The sequence below is a fragment of the Natator depressus genome, chromosome 7 (genome assembly GCF_965152275.1).
Source record: "Natator depressus isolate rNatDep1 chromosome 7, rNatDep2.hap1, whole genome shotgun sequence".
Lineage (NCBI taxonomy): Eukaryota > Metazoa > Chordata > Testudines > Cheloniidae > Natator > Natator depressus.
The window spans coordinates 80,563,596-80,589,521 of NC_134240.1; the positions used below are offsets into that span (position 1 = coordinate 80,563,596).

At 42.2% G+C, this 25,926-nt stretch overlaps 1 protein-coding gene across 2 annotated transcripts in view; it reads right to left on the reverse strand.

Annotated features, from left to right (window-relative positions):
• Positions 1-1,747: 1,747 nt before the first annotated feature.
• The window catches only part of SLC25A16 (solute carrier family 25 member 16), a 34,258-nt gene continuing 10,079 nt past the window's right edge, over positions 1,748-25,926 (reverse strand). For both annotated transcript variants that reach the window (XM_074958893.1, XM_074958894.1), the window contains 5 exons: positions 14,760-14,881; positions 14,111-14,177; positions 12,320-12,482; positions 11,365-11,433; positions 1,748-3,585 (listed from right to left, as the gene is read on the reverse strand). In XM_074958893.1, coding sequence (XP_074814994.1) covers positions 3,429-3,585; positions 11,365-11,433; positions 12,320-12,482; positions 14,111-14,177; positions 14,760-14,881 — 578 coding nt within the window. In that variant the 3' untranslated portion in view covers positions 1,748-3,428. The remainder of the gene's footprint in view (positions 3,586-11,364; positions 11,434-12,319; positions 12,483-14,110; positions 14,178-14,759; positions 14,882-25,926) is intronic.

Sequence of the window (25,926 nt, forward strand, 5' to 3'; positions counted from 1 at the left end):
TTGAATCCTAGAGCCCCACTGACAAAGCTTGCAAGACAAAAACAAAATCAACAAAACAGAATCTCACAATGCTGTTTTTACAGAGTTGTTCTTCAGACTACAATTGCAATTTAAGTCTACACATATGCTTAGTGATTTGCAGGGTGGATAAAAATCAATGATTTTTTTTTAAAATCAAAAACTGATTTTTTTATTTAAATCTGTTTTTTTTTTATAAAATGCTTTCTGAGGAAAAAACCTATCTAATGATAGTTTTAATTAAGATAAATTATAGCTCAAAGACATCTCATCATGGAACAGGGATTATAAATTCTAATTGTATAGTGTGAGACAATATATTCATGTAATGTTTAAGAAAAGTTTTGTAAATGAGTTCTAATTGGTCATGGATTAGGGCCCCAATCGTATGGGGCTCCACAGGCTTCTATATAGATTATTTAGGTTAATCTTTCTATCTACCCAATGGGACTCAGTGCTCAGTCTAGAAGATACCATCAGAGATGCTTAGTTTTGCAGTTCTTAAATTATGGATTTGTGTCTCCAGAAGTAACATGCTTGTTAACAGCAAAAATGTTTTTAAATAAATAAATAAATATATAGAGATGAGAAATAACAGACCTCAACTCTATTGCCCATCTGCAAATTTGTGTGCACAGAGTCAATCCCTTACCTCTCTCTAAAAGTGCAAAATTTCAAAACGTTCAATGAATAGAAGATTTTTGGGGGCGGAATAGATCTGGACAAGGAGAAGAAGTCTGGAGATAAATGTGAGAAGCGAGGGACATATGCTTGTTTTGTTAAAATATTATATGTTTGCTGTTGAAGAAAAAATTCCAGAATACTTAACGTTGTTGTTTTAGTTAAATTAAACCATTTAAATGTCTGTCTGGTGATGTTCTCCTCCTAATACAGCATGGCAAGAAAATCCTCCAGATATTAATGATTAACCTGTTGAATTGGAGATAGTTCACTTCCCAATGATTTCATAAATATCTGCTTCAATTACCTTTGGTAAATGAAATAACCAAACAATCATTCATTTTCTGATATAGCTGTAAAACTCATCTGAAAAGTTTTCAAAATAAATCACTGTTTAAAAATATATAGTGTGTACCTTCTAAAAATGAATCATAGAATATCAGGGTTGGAAGGGACCTCAGGAGGTCATCTAGTCCAACCCCCTGCTCAAAGGAGGACCAATCCCCAATTAAATCATCCCAGCCAGGGCTTTGTCAAGCCTGACCTTAAAAACTTCTAAGGAAGGAGATTCTACCACCTCCCTAGGTAACATATTCCAGTGTTTCACCACCCTCTTGGTGAAAAAGTTTTTCCTAATATCCAACCTAAACCTCCCCCACTGCAACTTGAGACCATTACTCCTTGTCCTGTCCTCTTCTACCACTGAGAATAGTCTAGAACCATCCTCTCTGGAACCACCTCTCAGGTAGTTGAAAGTAGCTATCAAATCCCCCCTCATTCTTCTCTTCTGCAGACTAAACCTACATCTATCTCTAAGTTGTGAAGAATATGTATTAAGGTTATAACAACCAACAGGAATGCACTTTTATGTAGAAAACCATGATGAAATCGAGTCTTCCTGAGGAGTGATTTAAATCATGACTTAAATCAATTTAAATCCTGGTGATTTGTGATCTTGAAGAGTTGCTTCTAACACAATTAATTCTCCTTTAAATAAAACTAAAAGTCAGACCAAAATCTTAATTGTAGTCTCTTTTAATCAAGCATGACAACTTTGTTTATGTTTACCTACAAGGGGCAATATAGTATAATTCCAGAAACATGCATTTCTATTGTCTGCAATATTTACAAATCATATAAAGATATTTTATTGTTATTCAAGGTTTTTTTAATAAAATAAATTCAAATACATCTCATTCTTTGCCAATAACACTGGTAAATATCAAAGAAATATATATTTTAATAAAATGAAAAAAATTCCAACCACAAAAGTTATTCTTGATGTATAAACTCAAATTCTAGGTTGTGGCCTTGTCATCAAAAATAAGTGATATTGATTATGAAATCACTATTTTAGTTAATATATCCATTACCAGGACATCACTCAAAATATTTACAAATCAATAAATAAACTTGCATTACTTAACAGTAAATGACTGAAAGAATAGTTATTCTAGTTTTACAGTTTCTTCAGCTAAGAAGAAGTTCTTTAAATTGAAATTGTACCAGTGTAAATCATGTATGAGCAGATCTGTTAAGTCATTTCCTAGCTCAAGAAGAGCAGCAACTGTAGCAGAAAAAAAAAATCAGAGTAATAGTATACTGTACACTATACTGCACAGCCAGAATAGCACACACACCCATTGTATATATTCATACTATTACTGTCCACTGTTGTAAACAAACTCCAGTACAGCCTTTATTTTCCCCTTCCCCAAAAAGTATGCACATGGTCCAGGTAGGTAAATGCTGCAGCATACACAGTCTTGTTTCTACTTTCTCCTCCGTCACAACACAAAGACAAATATGTTTTTCGGGGCTAATGTGACAAGGTGTAGAGTGCCCTCAACTTCCAAAAAATTGACTTGAAGGCATTCAACACCTTACAAAATGGTATGCAATATCTTGCAGGATTGGGCCCAGAGACCTCTGTTTTACATTTGTTATTGTAATGTAGGAATTTTCATTTATCAGATCCTATTTTAAGTTAATAGCATACTTAGTAATAGCATTGTTTTTAAAAGATAACAAGCAAAGTTACTGACTTCCAAATCATAAGATTCTGTTTTTAAATTAATCTCATTATTAGTATTTATTGAAACAGTTGAAGAGTTTCATATTTCTTGAAATGTTTATCCATCAGAAGATACTGAACATTACACAAACAATTCATATGCAATAAAAGAGAGCAATCCTTAAATTGTGGGCTACCAAGTTCTACTTTTACAAAATCTCACAAGCAAGTGAAAATTAGGTTCATTTTATTCAAGTTAATTTAATCTTATTTATTTAGTAAAGAAAATTAGATGTTTAACTTCTGGGTTAACAAGCAATACAATGATAAATAATATTAAAGTTCTGGAATGACATCATAAAGCTAAACAGCAAACAGTTTGAAACCCGTATCAAAATCTGGTTCCTTTCACTGTAACTGTGATGGTTGTAAATTATATAATTTATTTGTATTAACCAAATGGAGCCTACAGGTACAAGTGCAAAGAGTTAGTTATAGCTAGTTAATGTCCATGTTAGGCAATTTCCTGTTCTGACTCCAAAGGGTTCTATTACTCCATGCTTTTTTTTTTTTTTTTTTTGGCAAATAAAATTAAGTATTAAAATTCCAATAGTTCACAGTGACAGATTAAATTTCCCATTTCAAGTAATTTACTCACAAACATAACATGAAGACTGATAACTGTAGTTTTTCAGTGAAGTTTAAGGAAAAAAATTTAGTTGAGGTGCAACAACTGTCTCATAAACTCATACGTGGTAAAAGCCACAGCCTGGGAAGGTATACAACGAATATAATTCAGAGATAAACCACGGTATAATCCTCTTCGTATTCCATGGTGTCTATATACATACTTCAGTGTCTGCACCATTGTACTGAAAAGATAAAAAGAATCCAAGTCCTTATGCAATACATAGATTTATTTAATATTGAAAATCATTTTCTTAAATACAAGGCATTTCATGTTACTTTTTGATTTTATGGGATAGCTAATGAAAGTCATGTGACCACTCGAGCTATCTGAGCTCCTCAAAGGTTTCTCTGTTATCCTCTCAGTGCCACTCTGAGGTATGTACGTGTTAACCTATTTTACAAATGAGGAACTTTAAGGCAGAGAAAAATTAAAGGCTTGTCTACACGGGTGCATCTCAAAGCGCACTACAGAACTTTGTGCATGCTAACAAGGTCCACATGGCCAGTTAATGCATGGCAAGCGAGTGTGTTCCATATTTTCGCCTAGCTTCCTGCATGCTAACTCTCCATGCAAACAAGCCCTAACTGATGTCACACAGGAAATCTGTAGCAGAGACTTGATTAGAACGCAGATCTCAGCCTCAGTCCAGTGCCTTAGTGTGTGTTTGTGGTGTGCTTGCTGCTTGACTGAAATATACCCTGTGGTCTGTTTGTTTGGGGGCCTATATGCTGAGCCTAGCAGCCTGCTAAGCAAGGCTGAGAGCTTCTTAACAAGGCTTTTATCCCTAAGCACTTTAGCATCCATCGACCGTTAACCAGGGGCCAGGGCTACTCAGAAAGACTTGCTCCTAAGCGACTAGAGGAGCTAGTGAACAGCAGTGGCTAAAAGGGGAGTTTTGCGAGGGAGTTTAGAGTGGGAATATGAGGGGGGGGGCTAGATACATTTAACATTCCTTAAACTTAAAGCCAAAAATACCCCCTGATAAAAACAAAACATCAACAAAGGAACAAGCTGCAAGAGTAAAAAGAGAATGCAGGCAGAAGTCCAGCAACAGAGTCGGGGCTATCCAGTTTATTGCACCCAATGCAGCATGTATGATTACCTGCCTTATGGGCAGGTGGCATATGTATGCATTCGATGCAAGGAGCTCTTGGCCCTCAGAGACCGTGTATGGGCTTTGGAGACCAGTGGCTGAACTGGAAGAGCTAAGGGAGACACAGAGGTACATAGATGAGACTTTCCGGGACAGAGTAGAACAGTCCCACCCTGGGTCTGACAGCCTCTGTGCTGTTGAGGAGGATGAAAGTCTCAGGGAAGAGAACATCCAACTGAAGCAAAGGAAACAATCCCATAGCTGGGACCCCCCTTCCAGATGATGTCGTTGTACCCTCTCACAGTGAGGCAACCTCTCCGGGGGTTGGGGGGGCGGGGCAATGACTCCAGTTATGGGGAAAAGACAGGTAATAATTATGGGGGATTCAATCATTAAAAACACAGATAGCTCGGTTTGCGATGACCAGGAGAACCTACTAGAATTCTTTGGGGGTCAATAAGCATGTGGACAAGGGGAATCTGGTGTACTTGTATTTCCAGAAAGCCTTTGACAAGGTCCCTCACCAAAGGCTCTTAAACAAAGTAAACTGTTATAAAATAAGAGGGAAGGTCCTCTCATGGATTGGTAACTGGTTAAAAGGGTAGGAATAAATGGTCAGTTTTCAGAATGGAGAGAGGTAAATAGTGGTGTCCCCCAGGGATCTGTACTGGGACCAGACCTATTCAACATATTCATAAATAATCTGGAAAAAGGGGTAAAAAGTGAGGTGGCAAAATTTGCAGACTATACAAAACTACTCAAGATAGTTAAGTCCCAAGCAGACTGCAAAGAGCTACAAAAGGATCTCTCAGAACTGGGTGACTAGGCAACAAACTGGCAGATGAAATTCAATGTTGATAAATGCGAAGTAATGCACATCGGAAAACAGAATCCCAACTATACATATAAAATGATGGGGTCTAAAGTAGCTGTTACCACCCAAGAAAGAGATCTTAGAGTCACTGTGGATAATTCTCTGAAAACATCCACTCAATGTGCAGTTGCAGTCCAAATAGCGAACAGAATATTGGGAATCATTAAGAAAGGGATAGATAAGACAGAAAACATCACATTGCTTCTATATAAATCGACGGTATGCCCACATCTTGAATACTGTGTGCAAATCTAGTGGCCCCATCTCAAAAAAAGATATACTGGAATTGGAAAAGGTTCAGAAAAGGGCAACAAAAATTATTAGGAGTATGGAACGGCTTCCATGAGGAGAGATTAATAGGACTGGGACTTTTCAGCTTGGAAAAGAGATGACTAAGAGGGGATATGATAGAGGTCTATAAAATCATGACTGGTGTGAAGAAAGTAAATAAGTGTTATGTACTTCTTCTCATAACACACGAACTAGGGGTCACCAAATGAAATGAATAGGCAGCAGGTTTAAAACGAACAAAAGGAAGTATTTTTTCCACACAACCTACAGTCAACCTGTGGAACTCCTTGCCAGTGGATGTTGTGAAGGCCAAGACTATAAAAGGGTTCAAAAAAGAACTAGATAAGTTCATGGATCATAGGTCCATCAATGGTTATTAGCCCGGATGGGTAGCAATGGTGTCCCTAGCCTCTGTTTTCCAGAAGCTGGGAATGGGCGACAGGGAATGGATCACTTGATGATTACCTGTTCTGTTCATTCCTTCTGGGGCACCTGGCATTGGCCACTGTCAGAAGACAGGATACTGATCTAGATGGACCTTTTGTCTGACCTAGTATGGCCGTTCTTATGCTAACTATAAGACTACCCCCTTCTCTTTAAGGCTCAAGTTTTGGAACGCATTCTGTATTTCAGACTCTGCACTAAGATGAATTTCCAAACATTATCTCTGAAAAGAGTACTAGCTGCGCAATTTTTATAAATAGCCTGTTTTAACTGATAAGTGAAGTAGTATATGCATTAGATCTCCAGATAACTGTTTTTCCTCTTTCTGAACTTACAGAAGAGAAGAAACTAGTAACCATCAACAAATAGATGCTAAAATATAGGGACCAAAAAAAGTAAATATTGTCAGAGATCTGAAAGATGGCTCAGCATTCACGGGCTACCAAATAAATTATTCCCTGAACACATCTCCCATAATCCTCCAAACTTGAGGACTTTTACTTTCTCTATTTCCCCATGCTCAAATACCAACATTATGACCATTGTCCATCCATCCTTGGAGCTAGACATATGGATTCCTCCAAAATACCAACTTAATAGGGATACTGAGTGGAAGACCTAGTGTCTTTATAATGGTTAGTTCCTGCAAGCCCAAGAAGCAAGAGATCACCAAAACCAGTAATCAGACCTATATTATATATTTATATTTATATTTTTATATATATATATAAAAACAAACTGTAATGAGCTAAAAAGATTGATGTTTATATAACTGAGAAGAAAAATAATGGATTTCAACTTCCATTTGCCCCATGCAAATTAATACCAGTTCTTGGTAAAAGTGTGAATTTAATCGGATTTGAACAATGTTTTATTCTGGAGTTTTCACTTAGTGTTACCAAAGTGCACTATGCAAGAGCCTGAGATATTTGATCTTAGACTGTCTACACAGCAACATAAGCCTAGGGTTCGTGGAACTCAAGTTAGCTGACCTGTGTCAGAGAACCCTGGACTTGAGCATCTTCACTGCATTTTAACCCTAGGTTAAGAATTTTCTGACCAATGCTCAAACCTAGGGTTCTGGCGTCCATACTGCAAGTGCACAGACTTGAGTCAAAGTAAACATATCCCAAAATGCCAAGTGCCCCTCTCCCCTCAATGTCAACACTCTAACCCTAGAACATAGTGCACTGTGGGAAATCTTTACTGCTTCCCATTTCCTGACTGTGGAGGTGCTATTGATGTGACTCAAGAGCCCATAAGGGGCACACAAATACATAAACTGCATAATTAGCTCCTTTGGTGGCTGTTTCAGTAGAAAGAATGCAGTTTGAGACAGCTTTGTACTAAACTCCGATCCAATCTGAAAACTGTGCTCTCCACCTTTAGGCTGATTCACACTGGCAGGAAAAGGTTCTGAGAATTACTAGAACATCAGTCTCTACTGTTGTCAAACTATTGAAATAAACCTTTGCAATTCTTAATTTTTAGAATAGAATGGTCAATGAAGAGTATTTTTGTTTGCTTTTCTCTGTTTGTTTTGATGTTTGACATAAAATGTAGGTTTCAGAGGAAAAAAAACACACACACTCACCCCAGCCTGGGGGCTGCTGGCTGCAGAACAGTGAAGTGCATCCCCAGGCCTTGGGGTGCAATCTGCAGCAGCACCCCTAGGGGATCCCTTATCATTTTATAGGGCCAAATACTCAAGTCCTGGTTTCAGTCCTTGCCCAGATACAAGTCTTATTTCCTTCAACAGGAATACCCACATGAATAAGACAAGCAGGATTTGATCCTATGTAGTATCTTTATGGGGTTGGAACCATCTCTGATAACTCACTCTCCTAGGCCAAAGAAAATCTTGCATTTCTCTAAATAGTATTCTTTACTTTACTTTTTGCTGTCCAACAGTCTTACTTCTTATAACTTGGCCAAAGTGTTTGGGGACAGGGAGAGAGTTGGTTCAAATGTATTAAATAAAAATTTAGCATGGATATAAAAGCTGGTGGTGGTGTTGTTTTTTCTTTAATACAGTATCAAAGCCTCAATGACTCAACTGGGAATGGAAAAGTTCATAGAATCATAGAATAACAGAGTTGGAAGGGACCTCTGGAGGCCATCTAGTCCAACCCCCTGCCCAGAGCAGGACCAATCCCAACTAAATCATCCCAGCCAGGGCTTTGTCAAGCCTGACCTTAAAAACTTCTAAGGAAGGGGATTCCACCACCTCCCTAGGTAACGCATTCCAGTGTTTCACAACCCTCCTAGTGAAAAAGTTTTTCCTAATATCCAACCTAAACCTCCCCCACTGCAACTTGAGACCATTACTCCTTGTCCTGTCATCTGCTATCACTGAGAATAGTCTAGATCCATCCTCTTTGGATCCACCTTTCAGGTAGTTAAAAGTAACTATCAAATCCCCCCTCATTCTTCTCTTCTGCAGACTTAACAATCCCAGTTCCCTCAGCCTCTCCTCATAAGTCATGTGTTCCAGACCCCTAATCTTTTTTGTTGCCCTTCGCTGGACTCTCTCCAATTTATCCACATCCTTCTTGTAGTGTGGGGCCCAAAACTGGACACAGTACTCCAGATGAGGCCTCACCAATGTCGAATAGAGGGGAACGATCACGTCCCTCGATCTGCTGGCAATGCCCCTACTTATACACCCCAAAATGCCACTGGCCTTCTTGGCAACAAGGGCACACTGTTGACTCATATCCAGCTTCTCGTCCACTGTCACCCCTAGGTCCTTCTCTGCAGAACTGCTGCCTAGCCATTCGGTCCCTAGTCTGTAGCTGTGCATTGGATTCTTCCGTCCTAAGTGCAGGACTCTGCACCTGTCCTTGTTGAACCTCATCAGATTTCTTTTGGCCCAATCCTCCAATTTGTCTAGGTCCCTCTGTATCCTATCCCTACCCTCCAGCGTATCTACCACTGCTCCCCGTTTAGTGTCATCCGCAAACTTGCTGAGGATGCAATCCACACCATCCTCCAGATCATTAATGAAGATATTGAACAAAACCGGCCCCAGGACCGACCCTTGGGGCACTCCGCTAGATACCGGCTGCCAACCAGACATGGAGCCATTGATCACTATCCATTGAGCCCGACAATCTAGCCAACTTTCTACCCACCTTGTAGTACATCCATCCAGCCCATACTTCTTTAACTTGCCGACAAGAATACTGTGGGAGACCACGTCAAAAGCTTTGCTAAAGTCGAGGAATAACACGTCCACTGCTTTCCCTTCATCCACAGAACCAGTTATCTCATCATAGAAGGCAATTAGATTAGTCAGGCATGACTTTCCCTTGGTGAATCCATGCTGACTGCTCCTGATCACTTTCCTCTCGTCTTAAGTGCTTCAGAATTGATTCTTTGAGGACATGCTCCATGATTTTTCCGGGGAATGAGGTGAGGCTGACTGGCCTGTAGTTCCCAGGATCCTCCTTCTTCCCTTTTTTAAAGATTGGCACTACATTAGCCTTTTCCCAGTCTTCTGGGACTTCCCCCGATCGCCATGAGTTTTCAAAGATAATGGCCAGTTATATAACTGAATCACTCGCCCCACTTCCTAGTCCTCCTCCTTTCTGCTTCACAAGTGCCAAAATCCCAGCTCTGTGTGGACTATGGCAACTATATTTTAAACCTGAAAATTAATCCATCTCAGAGCAGAATTAGCTGCCAATGAAGCATCAGAATGCCAACCAGATGTTGCTACACACCTGGCACAATGCCATCATGTTTTTAATTCCTTTTTCTCATTTCAGATGTGTTCCTTTTTCCCTTCAGTCAAGGGCAATATGTCCTGAGGATCCCTTATCACTGTCCCTCATGCACCTGGAGAGGCAGGGATAAGGGATCCTTGGGAGGCTGCTGTGAAGTTTTGGGGCTGACTCCCACTGGCTACCTTTACAGAGCACGTTGCCCATGTGCCATTGAACATGTAACAGCAGGGAGAGCGGGGGAGCCCAAGAGCAAGGGCCAGAGTGTGGAGCAGGGACCAAGTGGCTGCCTTGAAGGGAGGCAGAGAGGCAAAGCTCTTGGCTCAGCATGGCTGGGGGAGGAACAACCCTCAACATGCTGGTGGCCCGTAGCCACCTCCTGCCTGGTGGCTTTGCTCCCTGCTCCAGGAAAGCTCTGCACAGCAACGAGGAAGAGCCGGAGCCATGGCAGCAAGAGCAGCAGGAACAGAAAGCATACTCCCAGGTAGTAATGGTGCTTCCGGCCACTGTGCTGACTACATGCAGCGCTGTGCTCTCTAGGATGCATCCGGAGGACTTCTGGGACTTGAGTCAAGTCAGGGCCTCATGCACACATGAAAGCAATAGGGTCTAGGTCACAGTTTAACATGGTTAAACAAGGTTAGCACATTTGCAGTGTGAATGCAAGGGGGGTTTGGCTTGAGCCCAGGCTCAGCCCCAGGCCTAAACTGCTGTGTAGATATACCCTCAGTGTCTATAACTGTATTGTCAATCACTACTGTGGTTACAAGAAAGTGATAGTAAACAAGAAAAAAATAATCATTCACATTGGGGCCAGATCCTGCACCATTCAAGACAACAGAAGTTGGTGACACAACCGTCCCCTGTACTCCTGCCTTGAGGACCTCTTGAGGTCCCTTCTAGTCCTACGATTCTATGTCTATGTCTACACTACCGCGGTAAGTTGACCTATGCTACGCATCTCCAGCTACGTGAATAATGTAGCTGGAGTCGACGTACCTTAGCTCGAGTTACCGCAGGGGTCAACGGGAGAAAAATCTCCCGTCAACTGACCTTACTCTTCTCGTAGGGGGCAGAGTACAGGGGTCGACTGGAGAGCGATCTGCAGTCGATTTAGCGGGTCTTTAGTAGACCCGCTAAATCAACCACCAGTGGATCGATCTCAGAGCATCAATCCAGCCTGTAGTGTAGACCTGCCCCATGATTCAACAGAAGCAGGATTGGGCCCTTGGAGCTTATTTATGCCAAGTGAAGCTGTAGTAAATTGAAGCCTAACACAAAAGAACTTCAACAATAAAGATCTCATATTTGCAGAATTCATTTCTGTGATTTTTAAAAGAGATCACAATAAAGAAAAAAACAGTTTCCCTCTCAGTTAAGAGCACAGAAACCTATTACCCTCTCCACTAGTGGAAAATATGAAGGAATCTATAGCACAGTAAATCATGTATCAGTTTTAAACAAAGAGGTTTACTTATACATTTAGGAATTCACTTACTACAGTTGAAAAGGATGGTATAATAAAATGCTTACAGGCACTTGTCAGCATCTGGAAGAGCTGATCCTAACTGCATTCGCCTACGAGTTACATCAAGTGGATATCTAAAGAAGAGAGTTGTTTGTTTGTTTGTTAAAAAAGAAAGCATTTTAACTCCTTGAACGGCAAAAATATGAATACAGTGTTTGTGTATATATATATACACATGAATATAAATAAAGAAAGTTCCCTGTGAAACCTCCAGGTTCCTTTTACAGTGAGTCAAGGATCAAACTCAGTGCCCAACACAGCTGAAAGTTCTCCAAAAATCGAGATTTCCGCCATCACAATTAAAAACAGTGAATCAGAATCTTAATATATTCCATTAGGCAGAAGTAAAGAAGATACATGAAGATCAGACAGAGCATAAACCAGTTTGTGTAAAACAGAATTTAGGGAGGAGACAACGGCATTAAAAATAAAACTCACCTTTAAAGGATCAACAGAAATGCATGTGTGACATTTGTAATTAACTAGTTTAGAAAAAAATAAATGCCAAAAAAATAAATCCAATCAATTCACCTGTTTCTGGGCCATGGAGAAAATCTGACAAAGGCAGAGAGTAGAGAAGGAGGGGGAAATAAACTATGCCAAATATAGTAACTTAAATATATATTTGTAGCTATGATTTTGTTTTAAAATGAACTGGTGTAAAACAACTCCAACTCTAGGTAAGATTCTAATTTACCTTAGTGGAAATTTGTCAGAATAAAGACAGCAGGATTTGGTCTGATACATATACTTTTAAAGATCTTCAAAATTAAAACACATTCAGAAAGTGAAGCACCATGAAGTCAGTGCATTCTAGTTTCTGACCTATCAGGTAAAAAAAGCTTAACTCTGAAATAGTACATTTAAGAAAAATTCTTAATCCAAGATATCATATAATTTCTTCAATAAGTGCAGCTAAAAACCCCAAAACAAACAAACCCAAATCCCACAAAAACTTACGATATTGTCTGTGCTATTGCTCCAGCCAAGCCACCACACAGCAAGCTTACATGTGTTTTCAAAACTAAGACTTCAGGATTATCTAAGGAAGGCCTTCCAAGCAGGCTAGGTGCTTGGGCAAGTCCAATGCTCTTTAAGGTACTAAAGGTAAAAAATGAAAAACCTGAAAGAGAAAAATGTAATTTTATGTAGACTTCAGGAAACCACAAGTTTCTTACTGATACACAGAGTCTTTGTAACATAAGAGAGTAATCACACACTGAATTATTTAATTCCTGATTCTTTACGAGGTTTTTATTAAATATTGTGAAAGAGAGAAAAGTTACATACATTACATAAATCAATACAAATATTACATATTTATCCAATGTGACAGGGTCGGGCCAGATGGCTACAGGAGAGTAACAGAAGGCAGATATATTAGCCCCAGGCTCAGCAGGTCCCTTTTCCCTGGGTAAGGTAACAGGGAAGTTCCAGAACAATCAGGAACCTTCTGGAGACAATTAAGACAGGCTGATTAGAACACCTGCAGCCAATCAAGAAGCTGCTAGAATCAATTAAGGCAGGCTAATCAGGGCACCTGGGTTTTAAAAAGGAGCTCACTTCAGTTTGTGGTGTGCGTGTGAGGAGCCGGGAGCAAGAGGCACTAGGAGCTGAGAGTGAGAACGCAGACTGTTGGAGGACTGAGGTGTACAAGCATTATCAGACACCAGGAGAAAGGTCCTATGGTGAGGATAAAGAAGGTGTTGGGAAGAGGCCATGGGGAAGTAGCCCAGGGAGTTGTAGCTCTCGCACAGCTGTTCCAGAAGGCACTCTAGACAGCTGCATTCCACAAGGCCCTGGGCTGGAACCCGGAGTAGAGAGCAGGCCCGGTTTCCCCCCAAATCCTCCCAACTCCTGGTCAGACGCAGGAGGAGTCGACCTGCACTGTGAATTCAGAAAAACGGCCAAGCTGAAGGCTGCCGTGAAGCTCCAAGGCGAGCAAATCCGCCAATAAGCGCAAGACCCACCAAGGTAGAGCAGGAACTTTATCACACCAATAGCAATCTTAAGTGTGGTCTAGGAGTCAGCTTGTTGTAATTTGCCAAGTGTTGAGAAGACACTTTGGAAAAAAGTGTGCCTTAGGCATTAATTTTAAGAATTGGTTTTGTACTACACATGCAATGGAAGTGTACATACAATAATACTTTGCGCATCTATCTTGTAACTTCTAACCAAGGATCTTAAAACACTTTGAAAAAAGTGATTTTTAATTTAACATGTTATAGTTACAAGTAACACCTAAGATTAGTATAACTGAAAGAAATTAGAAAAAAATCTCGTTATCTTTTCAGTTTATTTACTTCTTTCGAGAGCATTTTCCATAGTCAGTTTCATTGTTTCCCCTTTATAGTCAGTCTATTTCCCTTAGTTTGTGTGGGCCTTTCACACAGCAACTACAGCCAGATTGGCCAGGTTTAGGAACAGGTCCTGCACCTTTTTCCATCGGAGAAGTTTTAGGGGTGGGGAGCGAGAGGAGAACTCAGTCACTGGCCTCTCACATCTCAGAAAGGTCACTTAGGGATTTTCACCAGTGGTATAAGTTACAGCAGCTATTCTAACTTGCACTGATCAACATCAAAAGCTGATCTACCAACAGATCAGGAAGCTACAAATGACTCCCTGCAGTTTACCCTTTCCATTCTGTCCAAGCAGAAATTTAGCCCTTCAGTTTAACAGAAGCGAATACAAATTTTGCAAATACAACTGTGAGACACATACACAATGCTGGCAACAAAATTTTTAACTTACCTGCATAAGGAGCCATTCCTACAACTGTTGGCATCAGTCCTCTGTAAAATCCAATGTAACCTCCTTCCTTTTGAAGGAAAAATAAAAATACAAACAATTCATGGCAAACAGAAGTAGAAATAGTTAGATTATTATGGAACTGATTGTACTGACAAGTCATTTGTATGACAGTGCTAGCCACGCAATGAGGTATTAATATTAACCTCATCTTCCTCTTCCTCAGATGCTGAGAGGAGGGACTATAAATTGGCTGCTTAGAAGACAGAGGAGAAAATGCTTAGGAGAAGGCAGGTCTACCTACACCCAGGATCACAAAGTAGGGAGATGATTTCCAATACACGCAAATAAGTATGTTGGCTTTCCAACCCCTGTTATAAATATTCTCGAAGGCAAAAACCTCAGGAGTATATACCACTGTTATTCCCAATTTGTTGTCCTCTGCCATTTCCACCAGCTTGAGCCACCCTCCACCAGCATGAGTAAAAGGGGAGCATCCAGACCCTTTTGTAAAACGAGAGTGTGCTACACACACAGTCGAAGCCAAATTCACATTTGTTTCCCTCAGGTCATTAAATAGTGGTGCACAGCATTAAAAAAATATAACCACCACATTTTTCTTTAACAAGTATGGAAGGAGAAAATTAAATACCTTTGTATAAATGGTCTTGAATGCATGAATAATTCCTGTGTACTTGTGCTCCCCTTTCACTTGGAATGCCAGACGTGCTCTAACCATATCAAGAGGGTAAGTACAAATGACTGCTGTTATACCTATTTAAAAAAAAGACCACCACCACATACCTTAATTGTTCTTATATAGTTTTAAGCAACAAAAGATCCTTTCAAGGCAAATAATTAACATAAGAATGTATACTCAACAACTTTTAAAAAGTCAAATTTAAAAGTCTACCTTTAATCAGAGGCTAAGAGAACTAAACTCAGTCATGCACTGAGTATTACATTTGTATCCATCAGCATTCATAGGAGCTATGCAACTAAACCTCAATCCTGCAATGGCTTATTTTACTAACTGGACTCATATGAATAACCCCATTGGAGTCAGTGGGACTACTCACTTGCATAAGTAGCGAGTAAATCTTTGTAGGATCAGGGACATAGGACCTAATCCTCACATTTTTAAATATTCAAACATTAAATGAGAGAACACCACAGACTTATACATTTAATTTCCAAAAAGTGATGTTAGCAAAAAGTCTTAACGATACAATTACTGTACATTTGTAAGTGTATATTTAAGTGGTATCTGAACACACTGAAGTTATTCTAAATGAAAACTTAAAATAAGGCTAACAATAATAGTTTTGATTTATGTTGATATTTAATTGGGTTTTTTAATCATTCTATTTACTCTTAGCTGAATGACAATAAATTAGTTAATGCCACATTGTTTACAGAGCCAGATTCTGTGGTCCTTAATTAGGCATGCAGCACTTAATTGTGGCAGTAGCCCATTTGAAGTCAGTGTTGTGTGATTAAATGCTACGTACATGATTCAGGGTTGTAAATCTGACCAAGTGTTATTGCAGCACCACTGACATGCCCTGTAGTTAACTTTATATCATCACTTCCATTATAAATCGCTATAGCTGTATTTTTCTTTGGTTAGACTTCATAAGATGATATTTACTTGGACAACAGAAATCTGAAGATCAACCATCATGCTGCTCCAAATTTGCATAGAGGCTTAGATGTTGCCATTTTAGGGGCAGTTCACAAACAGAACATACATTAAAACAATGACAGTCATCACTAACACCATCATTTGAATAATTAGTCTCTCTCTACCACTAGCCTATGAGGTAGATAGTAACCCATGAATTGTTTACAAGCAACATGGAGGGAAAACTAAAATCACTTACAAATATCTGAAATTGCTGTAGTTGCCCCCTCCTACCGCCCTTCCCCATTTTACAATTATAACCCAGGAAGCAAAGAAGATTCAATTAAGGTAAGAGTATGTAATATAATTTTAATATTCTCTCCACCACCCACCTACACACAATCAAGAAATTTTTAAAGTATAAAAGAAAAAACAAAACAAATGTAAGGGACAAAGATGGTAGTAAAGTGGGAGAAGAGGAAGATAAAACAAACAATTACAAGGTATGAAATTCTGTCTTGTTACACTTCTCTTCTACTCCATCCTACAACTACTGTCTAGTATACAGGGCAGACAGAGCAACCAGCATCCAAAAAAGAGGTAGGCTCATCATACTGCAGTTTTTAAACTCGGACACAAACCTGCAGAACAGAACCTTGTTAGAATGGAAAATGAGACTATACTGACACATTGCAGACATCAAGGGACCATGTTTCAGCCCCCTCAGTCTGAGCAGAGAGAAGTCTAATGGAGTATCCTCTTAACTTGTTCTGGAAAGGAGTAAGGGCAGCAAGCCAAATATTTAGCCATAATGGATTTGAAGGTTCTCATGGAGGCTTGAAAACAAGATGAGCGCATACTAATTAGGTGTACTAAATTCCTTAGTCCAGACCTAACAAAATTCAAGGACACATTTGCCATCCAGTGAGTAAAACTTCTTTTTTCAAAGTAGGATTCAGTTACAACAAAAACCACTGTGAGATAAGTGAAATACTTGCAGTCTTATTAAGGGTCTCAGAGGAACTATAAAATCCAGGCAATCTTGGAATCTCCTCTTCAGACCATTAAAAAAAATATATTTAAATCTTTATTTTCAGTTGGGAAAGGTAGAAAGCACATTCAGATATATTATTGGCAGAGTCAGATTTATTACAATAAGTATTTAATTTTACAGAAGGCCTCTGCTTAGCATCTTAGGAGAATAGGTGTTGATCTTGGGATTAAAATGCTCAAAGAAAGGGCATTTTCTTGTTTCAACTTAGTGCCCAAGTTTTATGAAATCTTCAGATTACAAAGGACAGTGGTTAAGCTTCCACTCCCCAACCCATGAAGGAACTGAACCATCAGAAGCAAAACTCGGGTGTTCATCTCTGGTGCCATCCCAGTGACAAAATCAGTAATAATTTGCTTTCAGGGGAAAAAAAAAAACACAAATTCAAACGGTTTTCTGCAGGAACCACTCACTCCTGCTAAACAAATAAACATTTAAATTGACTTGCCATAGCAGATAGATAAGTCCTGAAGAAGGGATATGTTGAAGAGGGGGAGCATACTTCTACACAGTGGCAGAAGATTGGCTTCCTCTTGGAACTGTATACTTGTAGTGATATCATGATTACACAGGCACCATCATCTTCCTATACATTACCAGAACAAGGTGACTTCTCCAGAGAAGTTTCTTCAAATTGTAGTAAGCCGAATGAGACTTTCCAATTGAGCTTGGAAAGAACCCACAGACTAGCTCTCCATCGCAGAAAGCTAACATTGGTCATTATGCAATCTAAGGGTATGTCTACACTACAAAATTACGTTGATTTTACAGAAGTCCATCTTTAGAAATCGATTTTATACAGTCAATTGCGTATGTCCCCACTAAGTGCATTAAGTAGGCGGAGTGCATCCTCATTACCGTGGCTAGCATAGACTTACAGAGCAGTGCACTGTGGGTAGCTATCCCACAGTCTCCGCTGCCCACTGGAATTCTGAGTTAAGCGCCCAATGCCTGATGGGGCAAAAATATTGTTGTGGGTGGTTTCGGGTATATGTCATCAGTTGCCCCTCCCTCCGTGAAAGCAATGGCAGACAATCGTTTCGCGCCCTTTTTCCTGGGTCACCCACGCAGACGCTATACTACGGCAAGCATGAAGCCCACTCAGCTCACTGTCACCACTGCTGTTGTGATCATTGTAAACCTTGCGCATTATCCTGGACTATATGCGGAACCAGGCTAAGAGACGCCAGCACGAGGAGGATATTGATGAGGACAGAGACACAGACGTTCCTGAAAGCACGGGCTGTGGCAATTGGGACATCATGGCAGCAGTGGGGCTGGTTGACAAAGTGGAATGCTGATTCTGGGCCAGACAAACAAGCACAGATTGCTAGGATTGCATAGTGTTGCAGGTATGGGATGATTCACAGTGGCTGCGAAACTTTCACATGCGTAAGACCACTTTCCTGGAACTCTGTGAGTTGCTTTCCCCCACCCTGAAGCGCAGGAATAGCCAGATGAGAGCTGCCCTGACAGTTGTGAAGCGAGTGGCGATAGCCCTGTGGAAGCTTGCAACGCCTGACTGCTACCTGTCAGTCAGGAATCAATTTGGAGTGGGCAAGTTTACTGTGATTCAAGTAGCCAATGCAATGCAATCATTGACGTTCTGTTATCAAGGGTAGTGACTCTGAGGAACGTGCAAGTCATAGTGGATGGCTTTGCTGCAATAGGGTTCCCTAACTGTGGTGGGGCGATAGGCGGAACTCATATCCCCATCTTGGCACCGGACCACCTTGCCAACCAGTACATAAACTGCAAGGGGTACTTCTCAATGGTGCTGCAAGCACTGGTGGATCACAAGGGACATTTAACTGACATCAACGTGGGATGGCCAGGAAAGGTGCAGGACACCCGCATATTTAGGAACTCCAGGCTGTTCACGCAGCTGCAAGAAGGGACTTACTTCCTAGACCAGAAAATTACCATTGGGGATGTTGAAATGCCAATAGTTGCCCTTGGGGACCCAGCCTACCCCTTGCTCCCATGGCTCATGAAGCCTTTCGCAGGCAGCCTGGACAATAGTAAGGAGCAGTTCAACTATACGCTGAACAAGTGCAGAAGGGTGGTAGAATGTGCCTTTGAACGTTTAAAAGCTCACTGGCGCTGTTTGCTGACTAGGTCAGACCTCAGCGCAACCAACATTCCCATTGTTATTGCTGCTTGCTGTGTGCTCCATAATATCTGTGAGAGTAAGGGGGAGATGTTTATAGCGGGGTGGGAAGTTGAGGCAAATCGCCTGGCGTCCGATTTTGAGCAGCCAGACACCACCGCGATTAGAAGAGCACAGCTAGGCACGCTGCGCACCAGAAAGGCTTTGAAAACCAGTTTCGTGACTGGCCAGGCTACAGTGTGACAGTTGTGTATGTTTCTCCTTGATGCAAACCCGCCCCCTTTGTTGATTTTAATTCCCTGTAAGGCAACCACCCTCCCCTCTTCAAAATAAAGTAACTATTGTTTTGAAACCGTGCTTTTTTTTTTTTTTTTTTAATTAATAAAGAAAGAGATAACGGACAAGGTAGCCCGAGAGGGGTGGGAGAGGAGGGAAGGACAAGGCCACATTGTTAATGTGACTACAACAAACAAACAAACTGTTTGAATGACAGCATTCTGTTGCTTGGGCCATCCTCTGGAGTGGAGTGGCTGGGTGCCCAGAGCCTCCCCCTCTGTGTTCTTGGCCATCTGGGTGAGGTGGATATGGAACCTGGGAAGGAGGGCAGGCGATTATACAGTGGATGTGCGGAGGGGTTGGGGGGTGTCTGTGCTCTTGCTGGCTTTCCTGCAGCTCCAACAAACGCTTCATCATGTCCGTTTGCTCCCCCATTAGCCTCAGCATCGCGTCCTTCCTCCGCTCTTCGCGCTCACTTAATTCTTTCCTGGCCTCTGCCACTGAATGCCTCCATGCACTAAGCTGTTCCCTATCAGTGCAGGAGGACTGCATGAGCTCAGCAAACATGTCATCGCGAGTGGGTTTTTTTCGCCTTCTAATCTGCGAGAACCTCAGGGACAGAGATGATAGGGGGAGCGTAGAAACATTTGCACCTGGAGGGAGATAAAGAGGGAGAGTAAAATTTAAGATGATACATTTCTCTGAGAACAAAAGGGAGACTTTCACAATGAAGCAAGCAATTCACAGCAGACAGCACATGTGCTTTAGGTACAAGGTCACATTTTGCCTTTTATATTGCCGGTATGGTAACACATCACACACACATGGCTGGGCAACAGAATATGGTTTCCAGGCAGCCATGGTAAGCCTTTTGGTACGCAGGGTTGGCTTCTTACGCCTTCATAACATGTGGGAATGTTTTCAAACTGCAGCACCCTCCTTTCCCAGAGCAAGCAATGGGTTGGGTTTTACATTTAAAAGGACGGGCTGCAGTTTTCAGGTGGATGTGCAGCACACACCTCCCCCAAACCCTTCGCATGGCTATTCTCTGGGATAATCCCTTCTCCTTCTTCTTCTCCCCCCTCCCCCCCCGCCGTGTGACTATTCTCCAGGATGATCCCTTCTCCCCTCCCCCACACCGTGTGACTATTCTCTGGGATGATCCCTTTTAGCCAAGCGCAAACAGCCCAGCATGAACGGGGTCCTTTTACTGTTCCCTTACAAAAATTCCCCTATTTCAACCAGGGGACGTTGAAGGATATCACTCTACTGAGGCTAACACAGAAAGATATAGACCGAATGTTGCTTGAATGGGACCAAAACCCAGGACCATTTGCTGCCATGCTTTGTGCTGCAATGATTCTAGAATACTTGCTATTGGCTTAGCATGGTAAAGTGTCTTACCGTGGAGGACAAAATAAGGCAGCCCTCCCCAGAAACCCTCTGCAAAGGCTTTCAGAGTACCTCCAAGAGAGCTTCATGGAGATGTCCCTGGAGGATTCCCACTCCATCCCCAGACATGTGAACAGACTTGTCCAGTAGCTGTACTGGCCGTGAATGGATCCCAATTCTTCAGGGCAAATCAAACATTAAACACTATTGCTTTTAAAACCTGTACTGTAGTTACAAATGTGCACTCACCGGAGGTGCCTTCGCCGGCTTCAGGGTTGGGGATCCTGCCTTGGGAGGGTATTGGCTCCAGGGTGATGAAAAGATCCTGGCTGCCAGGGAGAACAATTCACCGTTTGCCTGCTGCACATTCTCCTCCTCTTCCTCATCCACAAAATCCTCCTCCCTGTTGCGTGAGACTCCTCCCTTGCAGGTGTCCACGGACAGTGGTGGGATAGTGGTAGGGTCCCCCCTAGAATGCCATGCAGCTGATCATAGAAAAGGCATGTATGGGGCCCTGATCTGGAGAGACCGTTTGCCTCCTTTGTCATTTGGTAGGCTTGCCTGAGCTCCTTAACTTTCACACGGCACTGCTGTGTGTCCCTGTTGTAGCCTCTCTCTAACATGCCCTGTGAGACTTTGGCATATATATTTGCATTTCTTCTTTTTGATCGGAGTTCAGCCTGCACAGATGCTTCTCCCCGTATAGCAATCAGATCCAGTGTCTCCCTTTCGGTCCATGCTGGAGCTCGTTTGCGATTCTGGGGGGACTGTATGCTCACCTGTGCTGCTGAGTTCGCCACGCTGACCAAACAGGAAATGAAATTCAAACGTTCCCAGGGCTTTTCCTGTATACCTGGCTAGTGCATCGGAGTTCAAAGTGCTGTCCAGAGTGGTCACAATGGAACACTCTGGGATAGCTCCCGGAGGCCAATACCGTTGATTTGCGTCCGCACTACCCCAAATTCGACCCAGCAAGGTCAATTTTAGCGCTTCTCCCCTTGTTGTGGAAGAGTACAGAAGTCGATTTGAAGAGCCCTTTAGGTAGACTGAACGGGGTTGGTTGTGTGGACGCAGTCATTTTTAAGTAGACCTAACGTAGCTAAATTCGACCTAACCCCGTAGTGTAGACCAGGGCTAAGCTTCTTAAATCAGAGAACCAAAGGTTCTTGCCCCCGGATTATCCTCCCAATAACACACTTGCTGCAGAAGAGTAAGATACATTTCAGAGAGTGTGGAGTGTTTTTCTGACAAAACAGCAGGCATATGTATGAGGAGTGTCTCTGGGATAGTGTCACCCAGGGTTCAATTGATGTTAATTGCAAAGTCCCAACTGACCTGCACAACCAAAGCAAGCCCCAACAGACTACAGTCCGTCTGGCAACATCTGGACTTTCCCTAATGGAGTGTCTAACACTATTTCAAAGTGGAGTAACTAGAGTCCTATCCAGATGAGATTTCACAGTTCACAAAAAAGCAGTTACATTTGAGGAAATGGACTATCTAATCCCTGCCCTGATCAAGTAGTCATCCAAGTAAAGCTGGATGCATATTCCTCAGACAAAGACTGACCAACAGAACCTCCAGGAGTTTGTTGCACACAACAAGTGGCCAAACCTAAATCCAAATAGCATCTGAATCTGGAAAACTCTGAATGGAGGAGTGCAAAAAACTGCATGTGAAAAGGCCTTAACAAGACCCATATTTTACATGTTTTTGATTAAGTCCTCTAGCCTCAAAGTTTGATGAAGGGAGTACACTCTGAAAAGTCCTAATGACTCAACAAATGCAGTGTGGGCCACAATCTCTATGGTTTCTTTGGAACCAATGGTAAATAGTGGGAGAAAGACACTTATCCCTGTTCCTCTAGGCCAGCAATTCTCAACCAGGGGATCAGGGCCTCCTGGGGGGCTGCAAGCAGGTTTCAGGGATCTGCCAAAGTAGACCAGAGAACAAGGCCATGTTAGACTCGCTGGGGCCCAAGGCTGAAAGCCAAAGCCTGAGCAACTTAGCTTCTCAGGGCCCCCTGTCAGGGTGGGGCCCTGGGTAATTGCTCTGCTTGCTACCTCCTAACACTGGCCCTAGCTTTTAATCTACTGGATATGCAGAAACACAGTTGTGGCACAGGTGGGCCGTGGCATTTTTACAGCATGCTGGGGTGAGGCTCAGAAAGAAAAAGGTTGAAAACCCCTCCTGTAGGCAGAAATACAGCAGGGGGTATCAATATTTATTTTTTGATTTAGAATTTCCACATTGATTTAGAATAGCGACTACTTCTTCTGCAAGATTCAAGGGCCAAACTGTGACAATGAATGCAAAAGACAAAAGACCCAGCATAAATTCTAGAGTCTAATCTCATCTCTACTGCCTAAATATTAGACAGTAGAGATGTCGGAGCTCAGCCGGCACCACAAAATTTGACAGCTGATCAAATTATCTAGAATTATCTGGTGCTGGGCTAACATCTTTTCCACAACTTCTTCTTTTACGAGATGGGATTAGAAATAGTAAGATATTTCCTGGATAAGAGGCAGGAACTGAGATTTACAGACAGAGCATAGCACTGGCCTGCAAGAATACGACAATTTGTTCCCTCTTTGCTGAAAGAAACCACTTCTTCAGAAAGATCATAAAGCCATGAAACACAACAGGGATTACTTCAAACTCTCTGTTTTGTTTCCCCAATGGTGTCTGGATCTGGGAGCTGTTATTGAGATCAGCTGTACAAGCATTCATCTCCAGTTCTCTACAGGATTTCCTACCATTATTTCACCTTCTTACTCTTCCTTCTTTGTCAAATGGAAGTTTAAAGACGAAAAAAAGAAAGCATCTCTCTAGAGCAAAGAAAGAAAGGCTGAAGGAGAATTGTGCCTATTAAATGTATGTATTGCATATACACCAGCCTTGATTAAAAATCATTTTTTCCTTCTTCCTTGGAAGTGGAAAACTACTATTCTCTATTGTTCCATCATTCTATAGGGAGACAAACTGCAGAATCCTCTTTTTTCAAAAAATACATACATTGAAAAAATTCTTTTGGATGCCTCAAATATAGGACTTCTAATGACAAGTTTAACTTGAAGACCAAAGGGAGTCCTATCTGGCTATATTGTCAGCGAATGTTCAAAAGGAACCTGAACTACACAAATAGCACAAGGTACAGTCTTACACTAGTGTAGGGGAATGGACTAAGTTACCCAGGCTGAATGTATTTTTAAACCATGAATGGAACCCCATGACTACAGCACAAGGAATTTTTTCTCCACTGCAGCAACAGCACATATGAGAAAATAGTTGAAGTCTAGCAGACCTGTCAGGTAGGTCAAGGAGCTTCCCTATCTCAGGAAAGTTACAGGAAATTCTACAGTTCCTAGACCCAGGGCCACCCTTACCTATATGCAAACTAAGCAGCTGCGTGGGGCACCAAATTGCCCCAAATTTCCTGGTGCCCTACGCAGCTGTGTGCTGCTCCAGCAGCCAGCCTGATCCCTTGGCCAACTGAGGCGGCCAGAAAAGCTGCCCCCACCCTTGCTCCCCTCACCTCTTCCCCAAAACCCCCACCCCTGCTCCGCCCCATCCCCACTCCACTCCACCCCACCCCTTCCCCTGAGCTATGTCCCAGGGGACTCCACTCACTAGGAGGCAGGAAGTGGAGCAACCCAGCCCCAGCCCACTCTACTCCGCCAGCTCCCAGCCACACCGCCGGTGAGTGCTGGGGTGCGATTCCCCTCTGCCCCCCAAGTCCCAAGGCTGGAAGCCCGGGGATCAGAGCAGAGCAGGCTGGGGCCAGGTCACTCCACTTCCCACCGCCCCATGAGTGTGGGGTCTGGCCCGCCCTGCAATCACTGGGCAGCAGGAAGTGGAGCAACCCAGCCCCAGCCCACTCTGCTCCGCCAGCTCCCAGCCATGCCGCCGGTGAGTGCTGGGGTGCGATTCCCCTCTGCCCCCCAAGTCCTAAGGCTGGAAGCCTGGGGAGCAGAGCAGAGCAGGCTGGGGCCGGATCACTCCACTTCCCGCTGCCCCATGAGTGTGGGGTTTGGCCCGCCCTGCAATCACTGGGCAGCAGGAAGTGGAGCGACCTGGCCCCAACCCACTCCACCCCCCAGCACGAGCCGACGGAGCGGTTTCCCACCTGCCCCCCAAGCCTACTCTTGCCCCCCACAGACCTTGGGCACAGCCCCCCCTGCAGAGGCCTGCAGACACCCCCCCCGTCCCCCGGGGGGCTGCGTAGGGCACCAAAATGTCTAGGGACGGCCCTGCCTAGACCTGTAAAATATAATTAAATTGCTTACATCTCAAGGAGTTAGCTGAATGATTCCTTTTGTATTGTACCTTCATCCTAGTGTGATAACAAAGACAAGGATGTTGTAGTTAATACTGAGATGGTACTTTCATTCTAAACCTTTATTTTCAGTCACTTTCTGTAAATTAGCTGATGGGCTAAAGTTCCTTATACTTACTCTTATACCACATGAATTATTCTGAAAACAACTGTACTGAAGCACAAGAAACATGTGTTTCCCTCTACTTTTGATGAACAACAGCCAAAACTAGTTTATCAAAAGTAGGGGGAAACACATGTTTCTTGTGCTTCAGTACAGTTGTTTTTACATTTGGAGAACTCAAATGGCTTTGTTTTCAAAATCCTTACTTTTAGAGAGTTTGTTTTGTTTTTTAATCTCTAAACAATTCTCTAATATCTACCATTTTTTCTTTCCTCTCAGCCAATTCTCTTTCCTTAAAGGAAATGATAAAGCAATTATCTGTTAATTAAGTGTTATGGTTGAAATTTGAATCACAAAAGAGTCAGGAAATTCAGAGTTAAAGTCTCCACAGTAACTTTAACCAGACCTCCTTGAATATATACATTACAATGGTTTTTTTCATTGCAGTCACTCATACTTCCCCCATCCCCACTACTTTTCTCCTGATTGCAGAGGGATACCTTTGACCTGCGTATATTAGGAAATATGTTTGTTTCCTACCATTGCTAACAGTGATTCAGTTCCACTTACATTAGCAATGTTGTGAAGAACCCTGGCTAGACAGGACTACCACATCTCCAGTGTTTAAAAACACAACTTAACAGAAGCAGCTGTGGAACATACAGCTGCATCACAAGGGAGAAGAGGCGCAGGCAGAATCACCCTCTTCTGTGACACAGTTCTGAGTCCAGGGATGCTGGAGAAAACCCCTTCTCCAAAGGTACCATGGCACGTGAAGTCCTATGCTTCCCCAAGAGCCAACTAGAGACTCAAGCCAGCAAGACTAATTGGGTTGCACTTGGCACTGTTGGACGCTAATGTTATCAGACTCTTTGCTCAGTTTTTTCTCTCCTCTGTGTTAAATGGCCATTTACTCCAACTCCC